General features: G+C 56.8%; 5 protein-coding genes across 5 annotated transcripts; 2 read left to right on the top strand and 3 right to left on the bottom strand.

Annotated features, from left to right (window-relative positions):
- Positions 1–5,948: 5,948 nt before the first annotated feature.
- KRP23_84 (Nudix hydrolase 21, chloroplastic) lies at positions 5,949–6,680 on the top strand (the record flags this gene model as incomplete). The annotated part of the gene is made up of 3 exons (XM_067893744.1): positions 5,949–6,311; positions 6,395–6,535; positions 6,600–6,680. The coding sequence occupies 3 exons, from the start codon at positions 5,949–5,951 to the stop codon at positions 6,678–6,680; spliced, it is 585 nt and encodes a 194-aa protein (XP_067750639.1).
- A 2,244-nt stretch (positions 6,681–8,924) lies between these two features.
- On the top strand, positions 8,925–9,323 carry KRP23_85 (uncharacterized protein; the record flags this gene model as incomplete). Its single annotated transcript, XM_067893858.1, has 1 exon — positions 8,925–9,323. The coding sequence occupies one exon, from the start codon at positions 8,925–8,927 to the stop codon at positions 9,321–9,323; it is 399 nt and encodes a 132-aa protein (XP_067750640.1).
- Positions 9,324–9,900: 577 nt separating this feature from the next.
- KRP23_86 (E3 ubiquitin-protein ligase TRIP12) lies at positions 9,901–15,483 on the bottom strand (the record flags this gene model as incomplete). Its single annotated transcript, XM_067893971.1, has 1 exon — positions 9,901–15,483. The coding sequence occupies one exon, from the start codon at positions 15,481–15,483 to the stop codon at positions 9,901–9,903; it is 5,583 nt and encodes a 1,860-aa protein (XP_067750641.1).
- A 211-nt stretch (positions 15,484–15,694) lies between these two features.
- Positions 15,695–16,963, bottom strand: KRP23_87 (Isocitrate dehydrogenase [NADP]; the record flags this gene model as incomplete). Its single annotated transcript, XM_067894082.1, has 1 exon — positions 15,695–16,963. One exon carries the CDS (start codon positions 16,961–16,963, stop codon positions 15,695–15,697), a length of 1,269 nt encoding a protein of 422 aa, XP_067750642.1.
- A 556-nt stretch (positions 16,964–17,519) lies between these two features.
- Positions 17,520–18,947, bottom strand: KRP23_88 (Lipase 2; the record flags this gene model as incomplete). The annotated part of the gene is made up of 1 exon (XM_067894196.1): positions 17,520–18,947. One exon carries the CDS (start codon positions 18,945–18,947, stop codon positions 17,520–17,522), a length of 1,428 nt encoding a protein of 475 aa, XP_067750643.1.
- Positions 18,948–19,222: the final 275 nt, after the last annotated feature.

A 19,222-nucleotide genomic window follows, 5' to 3' on the forward strand; every position in this document is an offset into this window, starting at 1 on the left:
GTCGACGGTCATGATCGGCGCCAAGACCTTAGCGCAGTTGGAGCAGAATCTGAAGGCGCTGGCGGCGGTGGAGAAGATCACGCCGGAGATCAAGGCGGAGATCGATTCGCTGGTGCCGTTTGTGCCCGAGCTGTCGAAGCCGGACGGATTGGTGCTGGTGCGCGCGAGGCACCTGTAAACGGCCTGGACCGTGGTGTTGATGCTTGACGAAGAAAAAAAAAACATCATACTGCTACTGGTGTGTGCTGTGCATGCATCAATCAAGGGATAACTTAGCGCACGCAGGCTGATATAAGAGAATAAGACAAAGTCCTTTACGATGAAGAAAGCATCAGTGATTCGTGTCGTGTATTCCTCCAGTTGCCTCGTCGGTCTGTACATGTATTTGCTCCTTCACAGATCGCCCTGGGTAGATTATAATGCAAAAAGCTGGAATATCATTAATCAAATGTACTTAGCTATGTAAATGAGTCGTTCAGTGATGAAGGCTACTGGTTGAGTCGCAACTTGTTCTTCATGTTCGAGTTAGACCGACACCTCCAGGCTCAAAGCATCAACGGATTGACTGGCATTGGCTGCGGTACGCACTCATCGGCCATGACGCAGAGACACAAAGTGCAGATTGACTAGAGGCTGCCATTTGGAGACTGGTCTCCAGTATTGGAGACTGGTCTCCAGTATTGGAGACGTTACAGCTATGCGGCGAGTTCTGGGGTCCATCAGATCTGATGAGAAGAATTGTCGCCACAGGGTTGGATCCCTCGGTCGAAAGATGGTGTTGTTTGAAATCTTCATATGGACCACTGACTGCGATAAAGCAGGAATATATAAGCACTGTAAACGCTGACACGCAAAGGACGAGCGTCTGACACAAGAAAAAGGAAAGTGAGCTGGAATCTGAACGACCGACCGCCATTCAATGGCGAGTGTTGCGCGTAGTGTGTCGCACATAAGGTAATGTTGCACGTCGCGTGGCGTCATCTGTGCCACTCCACATAGCTCCACTTTTGCCAGAAGCTTCACTAGCAGTGGGCATGTGACCCCGCGGCTCCTGCACCAGCTTCTTCCAGCCGCTCCAAACCTCTTGACTCTGCACCATAAAGCCTCCAGGTCTCGACAACGTCAGCCGGAAGTTGAGATTCTTCGTCGTTCACCACTGTCGGTGCTTGCTCCATCTTGAACGACGTGTCCACGTACGTGCGGTCATCTCCCTGCTGCTGTATCGTCAGCAGCGTACGTCATCTTGGTCCTCCACAGCCGCCAGACTCAAGCAAGTCCTCGCCCATGAATCGACTCGCTCTCTCCGCGAGGTTCATCACGTCGTCCAGCGTCCGAACTCCACAGTCACTCCCAGCCTCGTCTTTAGGCTGTTACACCTGATCCAGCAGCTTCCTGAGGTCGACAGAACCTTCATCCTGAAATCTCCAGGTCTCTTGAGTATCAACCGGAAGCTGCGGTCATCCGTGCTGAGCTTGAACGGGGCGTCCGGTTGTCCGCCTGCTGTTGCGCCCCCAGCAGCGCGCGGGCGTCCACGTCGTCCTCGTCGCTGTTGCTGCCACCGAGAGGAAGTCTCAGCCATAGTTCTGGGCGCAAAGTTGTTGTATAATACAACTTGTACTGACACTACCTCCTGCCCGGGTGTGACGAGGAATGTTTAAACTCGTAAGCTTAGATTCTTCTACGCTGCAGAATGGAAGAGAGTAGAGCGAGCATCTTTGCGAGCTTCCAAGGCATTCGCTTAGCTGCTTGCAGCGAATGGACTTCACAGCACAGAACCCTTCCTATAAGGCTTCCTTATCGGATATCGGAGCCTCCGAGTTGCCAAATATGACACCAGTCTCCGCAGCTAAATCCATGGCTACATCCATGACTTGTGTGCAAATCCCCCACGATCGATCACTGAGAAGCGATGGGATCATTCGAGTGCAGTCAGTGAACTTCAGCTCGCGCACAGAGTAAAGTAATCTCTCAAAGCGACTCAATGGGGTTAAGCAATCTCTTCCACTGCACAGCCGCCGAAACTCCACTCATTGCGACTTTCTACTAGGAAGTTTCTAGTGCACCGAACGCCAATTAATCATTTGCAAAATCACCAGCAACCTCCAACAACAATACAAGCCACCATGCCCCTTACTGCCGACAACGCTCCCACTCGGATGCCCTACCGATTCCTGGGCGACTCCGGTCTGCTCGTGTCGAGCCTGTCGCTCGGTAGCTGGATGGACCTCGACGACAAGTACACGGCGGACGCCTGGTACGACATGATGAAGGTGGCTTTCGAGCACGGCGTCAACTTGTTCGACAACGCCGAGATCTACGGGGCCGGCTTAGCGGAGAAGAACATGGGCGGTGCCATCAAGAAGGGCGTTGCTGAAGGCACCTGGGCCCGAGAGGACCTCGTGATCACAACCAAACTCTACCTGGGCTCCAAGGGCTTCGTGGGTGCTGGGCCGAACGACCAGGGCATAGGACGCAAGCACATCATCGAGGGAACGAAGGCGTCGCTCAGGCGACTGCAGCTCGACTACGTGGACGTGCTGTTCGCCCACCGATCGGAAGTTTTCACGCCGATTGAAGAGACTGTGCGGGCCATGAACTTCGTTATCAACCAAGGCTGGGCGTTCTACTGGGGCACGAGCTCCTGGAGCTCGGCGGATTTCAAGGAGGCGTGTGACATCGCGGACCGTCTTGGCCTCGTCCGCCCCATTGTCGATCAGCCTGAGTACAACCTGCTCGAGCGCTCCAAGGTGGAGCTCGAGTACGTCGACTTGTACCAGAAGTACAAGCTCGGACTGACGACGTGGTCGCCTCTCTCGTACGGCGCCCTCACAGGCAAGTACAGTAGCGGAACCCCGGACGGCTCTCGCCTGAGCTCAGACTACTGGAAACAGTTCACGCCAGACTTCGCGGATCGAGTCGCGATGGCAGACAAACTCAAGCCCATTGCGGAGGAGCTGGGCGTCTCCATGGCGGCATTCGCGATCGCTTGGTGCCTCTCCAACGACAACGTGTCCTCCGTGCTGATGGGGGCCAAGACTATCCAACAGCTGAAGCAAAACCTCGAGGCGCTGAAGGTCGTCGAATTGATCACCCCAAAGGTGAAGACCAAGGTCGACGCTCTCATGCCATGCATCCCGAAGCTAGGCCAGCTTGATGAGGTGGCCATGATTCGTGGACGCCACCTCTAGAGGCGTAAGCGGTTGTTTCAGCTAGTTTTGCATTGAGCTGGACATTGCAAAGGCAAACAGTCTTTATCGTTTGCTTGTTTAAATGTTGTTGTAGGCCGTTGCCGATGCTTGTAGTGACTCGCTGTTCTCTCCTCTAGGTTGCTGATCTCGATGCATCCCCATTGTTTGGATGCGGTGGCACATTATCTAGACACCCCAGCGAGTAGTAGAGGCTGACGTTTTGGCTCAGGTCAACGCTATCGATCACTTCGGAATATCCTGACAACAATGCCACTACAACGCGCCAAGTGCAATCTTGACTCATTGGTTGGAGAGAGTTCGGATTGCTGACATGTACAGGAAGTGCAAGCTTGGACTGGCAGTCTGTAGTTAGGCATCTCATGATACACTTGGCGCTTACTGTGCTGATCAGTGCCGTAACGAGTGAGCAGGTTTAGCAGAACCTTGAGGTGTGCAGAAGATCGTGCCGGAAAGTGAAGACCAAGATTAATGCGCCGGGAGTAACGCAGGCCTACGGGTTGTCAATACGTAAATGAGCCTCAGCAAAAGGGGGGTACACGAGATAGAAGACAATTTCTTCATCGTGAAGGACTTCGTGTTACTCTCTTAAAATATCCCTCGACAAATACAAGTACTTCAACTTGCATCCAGCACATTTTAGTGCTTACAGGTGCCTCGCACGCATCATCTCCGATCCGTCCGGCTTCGACAGCTCGGGCACAAACGGCACCAGCGAATCGATCTCCGCCTTGATCTCCGGCGTGATCTTCTCCACCGCCGCCAGCGCCTTCAGATTCTGCTCCAACTGCGCTAAGGTCTTGGCGCCGATCATGACCGTCGACACGTTCTCATTGCTCACGCACCAGGCCAGCGCCAACTCGGCCAGCGAGATGCCGAGCTTGTCGGCCACGGGCTTGAGCTTGTCCGCCTTCTTCACACGCTCCGCAAAGTCTGGGGAGAAAGCCTTGAATATGGGATCCGCCATACGGGAGCCCTCCGGCGTTCCGGCGCTGTACTTGCCCGTGAGAGCACCGTACGCCAGCGGAGACCACGTGGTCAAGCCCAACTTGTACTTCTTGTACAGGTCCACGTACTCGAAGTCCACCTTGGAGCGGTCCAAGATGCTGTAGATGGTCTGCTCCACAATGGGGCGGATCAAGCCAAGGCGGTCCGCGATCTCGCATGCCTCGATGAGCTGAGCTGAGCTCCACTGACTGGTTCCCCAGTAGAAGGCCCAGCCTTGCTCGATCACGTAGTTCATGGCTCGCACAGTCTCTTCAATAGGCGTGTAGGGCTCCGGTCGGTGGCAGAAGATGACGTCCACGTAGTCCTGGTCCAGGCGCTTGAGCGACGCCTTCGTGCCCTCAATGATGTGTTTGCGACTGAGACCTTGTTCATTGGGTCCCATCAATGAACCAAAGGCGCCAGCCCCGAAGAAGATCTTGGTGGTGATGACCAAGTCCTCACGGCTCCAGGTGCCCTCCTCGATACCCTTCTTGATGGCATCTCCCATGTTCTTCTCGGCGACACCTCCGCCGTACGCTTCCGCGTTGTCGAAGAAGTTGACGCCATTCTCGAACGCGAGCTTCATCATGTGGTACCAGGCGTCCGCCGTGTACTTGTCGCTGACGTCCATCCAGCTCCCGAGCGAGAGCTTGGAGACCAGCAGGCCGGAGTTGCCCAGGAAGCGGTAGGTCATCTTGTTGTCGGACGAGGCGGGGGCCATGGTGGTGGTCGTTGTTGTTGTTGGTTGCTTGGTGTGAGTAGTTGTCGGTGAATTCCGAAGTGACCGAGATGCCAAACAGAGTGCCAAGCTGGGCCCGAATGACGGCAGGAGGTGATTACGAGCGGAGTCAAGCAATCCTCGGATCGTTTATAATAACGGCAATGGTATCGACACTTGCTACTTCTCCGAAGAGAGTCTTTCGTGCGGTTAAGCAATCGCTTTTCATGGTGCTTACGTGGTTGTGATCGATCACCCCAGCATGGAAACCAGGATTTGGTAGGCTCGACTGTGAGACACCTGGGAGCGGTCAAGCAAACACACACACTATTCAATACATGTACAGAGGTCCCCTCTCAATAAGCGCACTCGTCGTTTCGATATACCGGTATTTCTGATCGTTGCAGAAATATAAACCAGTACATATCCGGGTGCATATCTCTATTCCCTCGTAAATCGAATCGGTAAACCCTGCGCGTATTAAGAGGGATCTCTGTACATATGAATGGTACTGTAAGTTACTACAGTGTAACATGTCGAGTAATTCGCCCACCAACGTCGAGATGGCGGGGCATATACTTTGCATTGGATATGAGTGGAGTTTCGATGGTTGGGCAGAGCAAGTGATTGCCTGCTGCTTGGAGAGACCACTGTAGCCCAGCAGAGTCCATCTTACGGATGTAGCCATGTGCTGGTGAGGCGGTCCCCATTGCAATCTTCGCTGCAAAATCACGCAGCGATAGCACCGTTTTGTTTTGGGACTGCAGCATTATCATCAATGCTAATATAACAGGGAACTATTTCCTGCATGCAATTGTAATACTACAATTAAAAATGTATGGATCACCTATTAAAGGGTATGTATTTATGCATTTATCCATCCGTGAGACAACCGTTACAGGAACCAAGTCCGTTTCGCCAGGTGGTTCAGAATCGCTATTCCTGCATAGCGTCCACCAAGCAGCCCCGCGTGTCTGCAGGAACACCAGCTATTAACCCCCCATCGAGCTATTCCTGCTCCCTCCGCGTCTCGCACCATGACCGAGAGCTCCGCCATGGACAGTGACCGCCCCTCGGACGACCCCGTGGTGCAGCCCGTGCTGTCGCCACCCAACAAGCGCAGCCCCTCAGGTATGCGCAAGGAGCTGCTGGACGACGGCCACCCGCGGCTCGCCAGCCGCCTGCTGCAGTCCCGCGTGGGACGCGACAAGCAGCGCTACGACGGTTGCACGCGGCTGCTAGCGTGCATCGTGGTCTCGCGGCGGCGGCTCAATGCCGACGAGTTCCTGCTCATCTCGAGCTCCAAGCACCCGACGCAGTGGATCCTGCCCAAAGGAGGCTGGGAGAACGACGAGAGCGTGGTCGAGAGCGCGCTACGCGAAGCCGACGAGGAAGCGGGGGTGCGTCTGTCCGTCTAGTGAATTTTTCTGGTGTTTGGGCCATTTTTGGCTGTCGGGAAGATTTTTTCTGACCCTTGCTGCAGGTCACGGGCGACATTGTGGGCTCCCTGGGCACGCTGGACTTTGCCAGCCAGCAGGGCAAGCCGTGCCGGTTCTACGGCTTCAAGATGGCGGCCACGCAGGTCTTCAGCGACTGGGCCGAGAACACTCGCCAGCGCAAGTGGGTGCGTTCACCTTGTTGTCGCGTCATTTAAACTGCGAGTTGGCGCTAATCGTCTGAATGGCCAGGTCTGTCTTGACGAGGCGCGCGAGCTGCTGCAGCACCGGCCGGAGCTCATCGAGATGGTGTCGCGCGCAGCGGCGCTCTGAAAGCCGGCTTATATGTATTTAACGCAGCAGTAGCCTTTGTAACATGCACACCTTTTGCAACTTGCACGCGAGCAATCGTGACGAGCTGGCCCATTTCTGATCGAAGGTTGCGGAGGCAAAAGGAGTTCGTGTACAGCACCAGCAGTAGGATAATAGACGCGTTGTCGCGGCGCATCCTGTGCACAGGCTGACCGTTCCAATGGCGCCCACCAAGCAAGTCATTGCCGACGCGAGCCGGACCGCCATGCTGGTTGCGGGCACCTCTCGGCGGCGTACTATAGACCTGGCGTGCTGTCATTCGGAGCCTCGAGATCGCAGGCTGCGATTGGAGCGGGCACTTCTACATGGTGGTCCCCTCGAGCGGGCGCGCAGCTCAAGTCGTTGGCTGCTGTTGCAACTCCGCGTTTCACCGCCCTGCTGTCGCGATTTCGCGGCGCTCGAGGCCGTTACCCCACGGGGCTGTACGCCCAGCAGGTTTCTGTCAAGGCGAACCCTGCCGCGAAGCTTCGCAGGCCGAGCCATCTGCTGCCTGCTACATGGATACTCGCTCACTGCGAAAGAAATCGCTCTCTACATGTATCACTGGTCATGCGCTCAGGCGAAACCCAACGCAATGGGACAAGGCGCTATTACTACACATAGGGGATTTGCCTCCTGCAGAGCAGCGACCTTTTGACCGGATCTCGCTGGTCAGCGCCTTGCTCATGCTCACGCCGGGTGATCCTTCTGCTACATGATCCTCCTGCATGATCCTCCGTACATGTGAATTGGCTCGGCGTGTGCTCCGGCTTGCGCGTTCGTCGCCAGGTTGCCTCCTGGGTTACATTATCTAGGCGTCGCCGAGTAAGTTTTCAGTATACTTATGCTTAGCAAACAGGCACCGCCGCGACGACTCGACCATGCGATCGTGGGGGAGGATGGAAGCTAGCTGGCGGTTGCGGCGAGCCCCGAGCGACGACGCCGATCGACCTGCACGCGGTCCTGGTCGGCGTCGGGTTGCAGCGGCAGCGTGGCGCCCAGTTGGCGCTGATTTTTGCATTGTCGAGCGGTGGGCGGGTGGCCCAGGACGCCGAGCGGAGCCTCTTGCGCAGCCAGCACCACACACGGCGGCGCTGATTTGGATTGAAGTTTTCCATGAACAACGCGCTCGCAGCGGCTTGCAAGAGGTTGACACGGCAAAGGGCAAGCGGTGGTTGAAGCGAGTCTCGCTGACCGGTTCCCTAGCCCGCTATCCAGTCGTCTCGTCTCTGCGCACGGGGAGTCAGTCCAGCCAGTCGGACCATCGCAAACGAAGGCAACGGAGACTTTTGCTCCGATATCTTTCGCATGTAGGGGGGGGGGGGGGAGGGAGATTGGCGCTGGCGTGCGGCATCAACGCGTGCAGATAATGAGTTAGCTCCCAGTAGTATATCTAGGGCAGCGGCTTCCTTTGCTGTCCTCTGCTGCCGCTGTCGCCGTGAAAATCCATGCACGCCGATACACGCGGGTGATTCCCAGGAGGGAACGCTCGCTTCAGCTCTTGCTGACGCACGTCCCACGCGGTCTGCATGATGAATCGCCCTCGCAGACGAGGAAGGAGGGAACTTGACCATGCAGAAACACGGCGTTGGAAAGCGTAGGTGGCCGAAAGCCGCGAGCGAAGGTGGCAGGCAACACCCACAACGCCCAAGCCTTGGTCCAAAGGGGGTGACTTACAACGAGTTGCTGCGCCGCTGGGTGGCGAATCCTTCCGTGTCAACCCGGAAACGGCTACAAACGCTCGTCCGGGCTCTTCTGGCCCGCAAAGGCCACGACAATGCGCTCGGGCCTGCAGAGCGAACACGGCCGACCGAGCCCCTTCCTCCGCTTGCTCGGACCCGCACTGCGACAACGGGGCGTCGGAAATCCACCGCCTGGAGCTCCAGCCGGCGGGCGGCGTGCGGCCCCCAGCTCCTGGCCACAACGCGACGGCATCAGCCCATACACAAGTCGAATCGAAAGCGCGCAAAAATAGAACGCGGGATAGGGGTCGGAACTTGCCTCGTCTGGTCGTCCGCTCGTCGTCGTGTCGCGCGCCCTGTCATTGCTGGTCCAGACTCACAGCGCTCTCATTTACCGAAAGGACTCGTGGCGACACAGTGCTCTTCCTTCCTTGCTAGGCCCCCACACGCACCGTTCTCAGCTCAGCAGTCGGTATCTCAACCAGCAGCGGAGTCTAGCAGCTTCCAAAACACCAGAAAAACAGAGAACCCCCCATCGATCAGCATGCGCCAACGTACCAAGAGCGTCGTCAACGTGCGCGAGTACTTCCGCACGGACGGCAGCGGCGCCCCCGAGCAGGAGGACGACGACAACGACGACGACTGGATGGCCATTGCCAAGCTGGGCGCGCCCCGCAAGGCCGGCGTGTCCTTTGACCTGGTCAAGAAGGCGCGCGCGCGCACGTCGACGTGCGACTCACTGGCCGACACGGACGACGACACGGACGACGAGGAGGACGATGGCATCCTGCGCGTCCGCGCGTGCAGCCACGACCGCCGCATCAGCTTCGACGACGACGTGAATGTCGTGGAGATCCCCTCGCGCTCGAGCTTCGACGCCGACTACAAGCGTCGCGTCTGGTACTCGCGCGACGAGCTGCGTCGCAGCCAGGAAAGTTTCTAGGCCGCGTCCGATTCGCACGAAAGAACGACGCAACCGGAGGCCATTTGGACGCTCTTGAGCGCCAGACACCAGCGGTGTCGTCTGGCCAAGCCAAGAGAGACGGCGGCCTTGCACCGCCCCCCAGGTGACGCCAACTACTGTGGCGCGGACTTGGAGAAGGCTGGCCGGAGTCGCGCGCCAGTTGGTTGTTTATTTATCGAGTCGAGCGTAGACACGAGACACTTTCCCCCCCCCGTTCTAGGTAGTGCATTGTCGAGTGGCCCGAAGTGATAGGGTCTCTTCAAGCGAAATACACTCCTGAACGACTAGCTCTGTAACGTATATGCAACCACTATTTATCCCGTTCGTTCCTTTCGCTGCGCTGCGGCCATTTCGTCAGCTATATTAATATCTACAGCTAGCAGCATGAAGCCCCGCTAAGGCGACGTCGTGGCATGTCAATAGAAAGCGGCGCTGAACTGTCGGGAAAGAAGGAGGAGGAATCAATGCTCATTTACGCGCCAGCTGGCAAGGGGTCACCTACGTTGGTGCTGGACGCATTGAGACGCCTACCTTTTCGCCGCGCCGGCTGTTGCTACTACGATAGGTGGAAGCTGCACTGGCCTTCGTTGATGCAGTACAGCAGGCGTTGCTTCATGACGTCGCGCGAGGAGTAATCCGGCAGCTTGAGGTAGTTGGTGCACGTGGAGGCCGACGGCAGCACGGCGTCGTTCTCCTTCGAGCTGCTGGCGTCACCCGCCTCCGTGAGCTTGCGCACCACCGTGAGCTTGGGCTCGAGGCGGCGCAGCCCGCCCAGCGGCAAGCGGTTCGCGCCCGTCACAAAGCGCACGAAGAGCCTCTGCTCGTCCACCGACAGCTCGCACAGGATCGACACGAGGCTGGCGATGGCACGACTGTCCGCCGTGTAGCCGTGGTCGCACACCATGTGTTCGCGCAAGTCGACGCCGTCGCGATCCCACATGGTGCTACCAGCGCCGCGGTCGCTCAGCAGCTCCTCGAGCTCGCGCACGTCGAAGGCCTGCAGGAAGCGGAAGAGCTGTCGCTCGCCGCTGCCGCCGCAGATCTGCTCGAAGCCTTGTCTGAACGCGCGCACTTGGCTCTTGATCGTTCGGTCCAGCAGGAACTCCGAGTTCAGCGTCACGTACCGATGCAAAGTGTCCAGCGTGACGGGGGTATCCTCACCGCCGGCTTCAAGTGGAATATCGTCGGCGCCGACCATCGTGAACGCGAGACACAAAGAATCCACTTCCGTCGTCCACGCCGCAACATCCTCCGATTCGGCGCTTCCTCCGGACTCCTGCTCCTTGGCTGCGTACTTGGCCGCCAGGTTGTGCAGATAGCGCAGCGAGTTGGCGACCGCAGGATCCAGCTCCTCCACGAACCAGAGAGACGCTCCCACGCTCACCCCGTTCCCTACCATCTTCTCACCACGCAGCGCGCGCAAGAACGGCCGCGCAAATGGCAAATTTAAGAGCCGCTCGTCCAGCATCGCTTGGCCCACAAAACGGCCCAAGAAGCGGAACCATGCCAGCACATCCACCTCGTCACCGAGAGACGCCGCGTCCGCTTCTAAACTGGAGGCATCGCTTGACTCCGTGCTGTCGGCCGCTTTCGACTCCTCGACCGAATCAGCAGCGTCTTGCTCACTGAGGTATGGCTTCGGGTAGAGACCAAACGGAGCCACAACAGGCGGGCCTCCACCAACGCTGCCGCCCGCAAGAGCTGCTTCACTCAGGTAGTTCAGCGACTCGATTTCAGACTCCAGCACCTCTGGGCTTTGCGCGAGATTTTCCACCAGTATGTCCACATCATTTCGCGCGATGGCGGATATCATCACGTTCAACGGCGTGCCTTCACACAGAGGCGATACATGCTTAGTCACGGCACGATAGTCCCTCTCGAACATGCGCCGACCAGACCGAGACACCATGCGATCTCCATCCATAACGACAATGCCGGCATCCGTGCCAGGAAAGTTCACCGTGTCACAGTGCGCGCACTGCAGCACCGGATGGTTCACCTTCTTCGTATGCCGAGGGAACACCTTGGCAAGATACTGCACCTCTTCGGCACTCACAATCCACCACTTCAGCGTGCACCCAGCAGTACTGCACTCGCATAAAGTCGCATCAGAATGCCAGTCGTGGTCATCTAAGCACTGCGCACACTGCGGAACGGAATTTTTCGACGTCTGCCGCCGAGCTGACGATCTTGAAGACGAACCGTTCTTTGACTTGGTTTGCTCGGGCTCGTCACTGCTTGTATTTTCCTTGCCTCCCAGCTTCTTCTCGTGCGTAAGTAGTTGGCGGTGTACCGAACAGGTCGGGACGTGAAACGTCTTGCATTTCGAGCAGTGATACACTGCAACACGATGATACCCTCGAATCGCAAGAGAGCTCGCAGTTTGGTCTGTACTAGTAGTCTCAACGCCATCTTCAAGAGCTTCTCGCTTTTGCTCCATGTCTACGGCTACGCTGGCTGAAGACCCTGGCGCTGCCACAACGGGATCATCATCTTTCCATAACTGCAACTGTTTTGACTGCATCTGCTGGCACACTAGAGTGAAAAATTCGGTGGTCGGTCCCAAACCTGTACCGACTTCCCCGAGGAACTCAATCTCGATCACCGCCTTTTTGCCGCCGTAAATTGCCAGCAGCTTCATCGCCGACTGTAACAGGCGTGGCCGTGCCACTCGTACCTTAAGCCGAGGAAGCTTTACCATTTGCGAAATATTATCTAAGCCACTTGTCCGAGTGCGACTTGAGCCATCACGGTAGCGGCGCCGACCTGCCGTGGTGCTTAACCGCATTTGGTGCGTCGGGGCCGGTTCTTCCATCACAGCCTTCCTCCATACTGACCGACACAGATACTGAATAGCCCTTGAGCACCCACACGTTGTCGCGTACATGAAATGGCATCGCGTCTCAAACTCAAGCACGAACGAAAACTCGTTCACAAGACGAAAACACCACTCCGGAAGGGAGTTCGTCACCACGCGAACGGGTTGCTGCAGAGCACGCCGAACTTGCAAGCTAAGATAACTGTTTACAAAGTTGAGTGAAGCTCCAAACGACTTGTCGACGCACTGCTTTCGCACAAGCTTCAGGAGTAGCAGCAGGTCCCACACGTCATCCCACCACTGACCCATCACAGCAGGTACTGCTGGGAGTGAAGAAGAAGAGAATGCCATGGCGATCTTGGACTCCTCAGCAGCAGTCTCTGGATCGGCAGCATCTTCCGAAGAACTTGACTCTGGTGAAGCTGCTACTCGGAACGAAATATCATGAGGTGATGATTTCCAGATACGAGATCGGGACACCGACGCACTCCCGGCCGCAGGCACATGCTCTGTATCCACTTTCCCATCCCCAGCCGCTGCTGCGCCTCCAAACTTAACGATTGCTTCAAGAATGCTCATGTCAGGCGGCAAAACATGTTCCTTGTACAGTGCTACCACCCTCCGCGGTTTAACAACGTCGTTTGCGAATTCTCCGCTCTCGTCAATTTCTCCCCCCTCTTCACTCTCAGTGCCTGTACTAGTCAATTCATCGACAATGGACTCGACATTCCCGCCCCTTCCAAATAGCTTGTCAGCAATGAAATCCTCCATCGTTTCGATTCGAGCAAGAGGTTCCACAAGCACAACCGTATCGTGCACAGCGCGCTTGTTCAATTTGTAGCTACTTCCATTCCGCTTCGACGAACTCTTTTTCATCCATCGAAGAGCGGCATCTTCCGTTTCCTGCTCCTCGCGAGAGTCTGCTTGTTGCGTGCTTTGGTCTTCATTGTCGGGCTCTGCTGTTGGCTTGATCTCCTCAACCAACACACGAACTTTGATATGCTGCGTTAACTGGTCCAAATCAGTGGCGACACTACCGGACGAAAGCCCAACGTCAACCGACGAAGCTGAAGAAACCGTAAATGCATCATTCTCGGAAGAAATGGCATCTTGCAAACATCGCAAAAGTGACGTGACGAATCCCAGCCCGCCACTGTCAGGGCCGTGCACCTCGAGCATTTGAGAAAAAGCTTGCTGGCCCTTGTCAACCGATAGAATCTGAACGAGTGCCTTCACAAGCCCGCTGCGAGCAATTTCATGTGCGGTTAGGAAATCTTCTCCTTGAGCAACGAAGTCCCGCAGTTTCAGCAGCACATCGAGTAGTGACGAGGTCTGGCCGTTTTCAGATGGGCTGTTGGCTGACAGAGCCACTTGAAGCTCCTCCACAAGGTGCTCTAGCTGAGCCATTACGCTCACAGCCGAGCTTTCGTCACCAAAATATTCCCGAACAAGCCGGGCCGAGGTGGTCTGATTTTCCAGCATGCCGCTTTCACTTGCATCATCCTGCTCTGGGCTGGATGCGTAAAATCGAATGATGCTTGCAACGCCGTGGCGCTCAAAAATGTTTTTTGCCGCATCCCGTGAGCCAGGATGCAGTAGAGGGACCTCAATAACTCGTAATGCAAGCTGCACTGGGATGAGATCCTTCTCTAGTCCAGAAACAGACATCGCCGTTGTACCATTGTGCTTGGGTCGCAGCACGCGTGCAAGGAAAGCAGACAGCCGTGACAGCTCTGTGCGCCCCTGGGCTGTGGAAGATTGCTGGCTAGCATGCATCAACGAGCAGCTTCGGAAGATGACCCCTAAGCAGTCGTACCGCAGATCGGCGCGCGAGGTCGCATCGTAGACTCGAGTAATCAATGGCAAAATTTCGTGCGCAAGATTGAGCATCTCAGGAGGAATCGTGTCCGTCGAGGAGAGCTCTTCTGCAATGGGAAGCACAACGATCACCAACTTCAGCGTTTCACGAAGTAACTGGTTTTCCGAAATCACTTCTTGCTTGGCCAACAGTGCCGTCACAATAGGCGGCAGTTTAACAAAGCGCAAGTGCGACGCGCTGGGTACCACCGTTGATGCACTCATATCGCTCACGACGCAGGAGAGAAGGCACGACAAAAAGCGCAGCATGCTCGTGTATCCCGTCGGTGACAGCTGCGACGACGCACTGCTCCCTGCTCCTTCCAAGCTCGCGTACGACATCAGTTTGTTAACAAGTAGACCGCAGATCTCTTCAGTCGCAATCATCGAAGCAAACGCCGAGTTCTCCGAGAACACCGTGCTCTCGCCCAACTTCTGCAAGCACGCAAAGCTGCTCTGCAGAATTTCATTGTCAAACGACCGAAGCAGGTTCGTAATGTACGGCAGTCCTTGGCGCATTTTGCCTTCCATCGAGAGCGGGAAGTCCGTGCATAGCTGGCAGACAATCCGAGCCGCTCGGCGTTGAATCTCCAGCGGGAAAAAGTCCACGAACTGAAGCAGCGCCACAATGCCATTCTCCTGAATCACCTCCATCCGGTACTGGGCACAAAGCTGCGCCACACTCGTGACCGTCGACGCCAACGCCGGTTCCGCCTTGCACACAATTTTCTCGAGGATCTGCAAGGCCAGCTCCGCCACGTCCATATACTCGATCTCCAGCAGCTTCTCACACAACGAGGGGATCACGTGTTCCGCCGTAGCTTTCTGGATACCTGTACTTGGGTACAACTCCAGAATGGTGGACAGCGCCCTAGCAGCGAGCAGCAAGACGTCCATGGAGCTGGGCGCTCGGATGAGCGTCACGACCGCCGGCACGAAGCTGTCCACGCTGAAGCCGGACACGGCCAGCGCCTCCTCTGTCGACAGTGAGAGCGTCTCGCAGAGCTCCGAGAGCCCCGCCATCTGTGTGTGGACGGGCTGGTCGGCCCCGACCTGCTCCAACATCCGCTGGAACCTGGGGTTTCTCTGTAGCAACTGCGAGAGCGGGAACATGCCACCGTCTCCGCCGTGCAGCTGCTCCAGCAGGCCACGGAGCGACTGGGGCACGCCTGCGCCCCCCTCCGCGTCATGAGAAAGCGCCTCCAGTGCCTCTAACATCCGCGCGGCGTTGGATCTACCTCCACCGCGTCCTGTTCTCGCGCTGACGCCTCGTCGCGGCGGCGCAGGGGCGGCAGGAGCCTCCTCTGTGTCCAACTCGCCGCCGAAGAAGCCGCTGCGCGCCAGCTCACGGGCCAACGCGCCTTCCTCCACCAGCTCGTCCAGCGCCGCGTTTAGGAACTCGTCGTCGTCCGCGCTGGCGTCGCTGGCGTCGCTGGCGTCGCTCATCGACCGGCGCGCACTCATCGCCGCTTCCTTCGAGCACCTTTTTTTAAGAATGAAGGTCGTGAGAAGGAGATCCGGATACAGATATAAGTCCGGATAAGACGTACCTCGACAGAGTGACGTGGTATTGAATTGAGAAGTGTCGATAGTCGAAGTGTAGCCAAGTGAAACGCAAGTTGAAGTATTCGATTAGTCATTATTTACTGAACTTGGAGCCTGCATTTTATCTTATCTACACTTGGAAGTGCGGGCTAGCCGCGAGGCGCGAGCGCAGGTTCTGGGCGATTTGGTCGATGAACTGGAACGTGTCGAGGTAGTGCTCGCGCTTCATGTCCGAGCCATGGACGAGCAGCGCCAGGTCCTTTGTCATCTGGCCGGCCTCGACGCTCTCCACGATGCAGGCCTCGAGCTCCTCGCAGAAGAGCTTGAGCTGGCTGTTGCTGTCCAGTTTGGCGCGGTGCAGCAGCCCACGCGTCCACGCGAAGATGCTTGCGATCGAATTGGTGCTCGTCTCGCCACCCTTCTGGTGCACGCGGTAGTGGCGGGTGACCGTGCCGTGCGCGGCCTCGGCCTCCATGGTCTTGCCGTCCGGCGTGAGCAGCACGCTGGTCATCAGGCCCAGCGAGCCGAAGCCCTGCGCCAAAATGTCCGACTGCACGTCGCCGTCGTAGTTCTTGCACGCCCAGACAAAGCCGCCCTTGGACTTGAGGCACTGCGCCACCATGTCGTCGATGAGGCGGTGCTCGTACCAGATGCCGGCCGCCTTGAACTGGGCCTCGTACGACTTCTCGTACATATCCTGGAAAATGTCCTTGAAGCGGCCGTCGTAGCGCTTGAGGATCGTGTTCTTGGTGCTCATGTATAGTGGCATCTTGCGCTCGAGCGCGTACTCGAAGCACGACTTGGCAAAGCCCGTGATGGACTCGGCCGTGTTGTACATGCCCATGCCCACGCCGCCGCCCAAGCCCTTAAAGTCGTACACGTGATACTCCTCCGGCTCGGCGCCGCTGCGCGCCGGCGTGAAGGAGAGCTGGAAGGTGCCGGGTTCGTTGGCCACGAAGTCGATGGCCTTGTACTGGTCGCCGAAGGCGTGGCGGCCGATGATGATCGGCTCCTTCCAGCCGGGCACGAGCTTGGGGATGTTCTTGCACACGATGGGCTCGCGGAAGACCGTGCCGCCGAGCTCGTTGCGCAGCGTGCCGTTGGGGCTGAGCCACATCTTCTTGAGTCCGAACTCCTTGACGCGCGCCTCGTCGGGTGTGATGGTGGCGCACTTGATGCCCACATTGTGCTTCTTGATGGCACGCGCAGCGTCGAGCGTCACCTCGTCGTTGGTGGCGTCGCGGTGCTCGAGTCCGAGGTCGTAGTACTCGATCTGGAGGTCCACGAAGGGCAGGATGAGCTTCTCACGGATGTCCTTCCAGATGATGCGCGTCATCTCGTCGCCGTCGAGCTCCACGACGGGGTTGGCAACGTGGACCTTCAGGATGTCGCTGCCCATGCTGCTGGAAGAAGAGGAGGTGAGGATCTTGAAGGGACGAGTGCGCGTGGTGGCAAAAGCGAGAATGAGATGGCGTGCAAGACGCGCGATCGGACCGCCGGTATCCGTCCTATCGTTGGGATGACGTACATGCACCAGTTAATTCGGAACTCGAGTGACTGTTCGGACATTGGCAATTTGGGCGGCGGCCTTGAATAAGTGTTATTCGAGATTGCGATTCATTGGATAACTGGATATTGGATAACTGGACCTGAAACTTTCTGGAGAGGTCGACTTCAACCACGCTACCGTCGACCACCACGGCTCATGGTAAGAGGAACACAGCGAGGCGAATACATGCAAGCAATTTCAACAACAGAGGGGAGGCCAAACACAATTCGGAGGAACAGATGTATGGTTTTTAGTGAGTTTGGCACTCGGGATAAAGTTGCGAACGACAAATAGACAGCTTAACCAAGACGGCGGGTTGGACTTCATTTTTAATCCTGTCGAGCCGAATTCATTTCGACCATCGAGATTCTCGTAGTGCTTCCCGAGTCATGACAAATTCTTTGGATCAAGGTGACAAGGTGGACGTTGGAGCCTGCAGGTCTCTTTTGGACTCGAAGCGATTGACCATGACTCGAAAGAGCCGTTGGAACAGTGCGGGTGAATCGCTGTCGAAGTGCGTCCCAGCCATGTGGTTCTTCTCGACGCGATGCACGTACCAGTTTCCACGACGCAGCTTGGAGAAATTGGCAGCAATGGTGGGGTCGATATCGTAGTCCAAGTCTTCTTCATACAATGCTGTGACTTCAGTGGATGCAAGTTCAGCTGCTGTGGACAGTGATGAAGCAGTCGATGCAGTGGATTCTGTGTCACTTTCAGCAGATACTCGGGAAATCTTCGTGTCGATCACTGACGCCCAGGGTTGCAGCATGGAGTGCAGGTTCACAGCTCCGTCGTTTTCTCCCCACTGTTCGCGATCAAAGCCGTCGAAGATCGTGTGCAGTGTGCGAACGTGGCGGCGCATGATCAACAAAAGCGCATATAGTGAAGGGATGGAGGCGTAGTCGAGAGTCCGGATACATGTCCGTAAAATCGGAAGAGATGCAACCCAGGCAAGCATCGACAAAGTGGCCAACACAATTTGCCCGCTGGAGATACCGACTACAGCAGCAATCGCCAAGATAGCTGATAGTGCACTCAAAGCGACCTCAGCGAGCGGCATCTTGACGTGACTGGATGTAGCAACCGAGATTAGGAAGATCTTGTCCATGTGAACCAGCCGCGCGTTGCGCTTCATTCTCTCACGAGGCAAGATGTTGAACACTGCGAGGTCGGTGGAACCGTTGATGCGGCCGTGGGGCGACAAGAGCTCTCGGAATGTACTCACACCCTTCCACTGCGGCATTTTGAAGTCGAACACTTGGCGCAGCACAGGCCAGTCGGTGTGCAGTTTGAACCAGACGCCTAGAACGGCGCCGATGAAGTGGCCGAGCGAATACGGCACCATGTGCAGTTCGTGCAGCCCGAAAAGATGCGTCACGGTTGAGCCTGTCAGCGGCCCAGCGATGGAGACCAGACTGACCACCCACCGATAGTCACTGCCCACGCCGAAGAAGTCTGCACAAATCAATTGGTACAGCTCAAGTGCGGTGGTGCCCCCGAAGCTGTGACCTACCAAGTGTAGGGGGCTGGACGCACTCCATGTCGGATGCAGTGGAGTCTCGAACGTTGCGCCGAAGCGGTCGTGTCTTGCGTCACGACTGTGTTGCTCCCCGTAGTCAACTCGGCCACCGTACAGTTGGTAAAAGGCTTCACAGGCCCGGTCATGGTCAGACGACAGTGCCCCGACGTCAACCATGAGGTGGTTGCTGTTCATCTCGCGTAGAGCTTCCTCCGGCCAGTAAGGTGACCACGAATTCCAAAGCGGACGAGCTCTCCCGTACCCGAAGACGCCGTGGATCAACACGACGGGAGCTTTCGTGGCGGTGGACGTCATGCTCGTCGCCAATCCGATGGACGATCGTAATGCTTTATTGGTGTTGCTGGAGGGACGACGCAGGAATGGGAATGCCATGGATGTGGTGGAGCTCGCCATTGTTGGCTGATGCAGGAATGTGTGCTTGCATTGTCGGACCCGATGGAGGTTGCGAACACCAGCGAATTCGACGGAGCCGTCCCAGATAAACCGCTTCTCCTTGCTCTCTCGTTATAGCTTGGCCACTCCGAGGCTTGCCAGAGCTCTGCCATTGGAACAGTGAGGTTACGCAACGT

Source organism: Phytophthora ramorum (assembly GCF_020800215.1).
Source record: "Phytophthora ramorum isolate Pr-102 chromosome Unknown Phyram_PR-102_s0001, whole genome shotgun sequence".
NCBI classification, from domain to species: Eukaryota; Oomycota; class Peronosporomycetes; order Peronosporales; family Peronosporaceae; genus Phytophthora; species Phytophthora ramorum.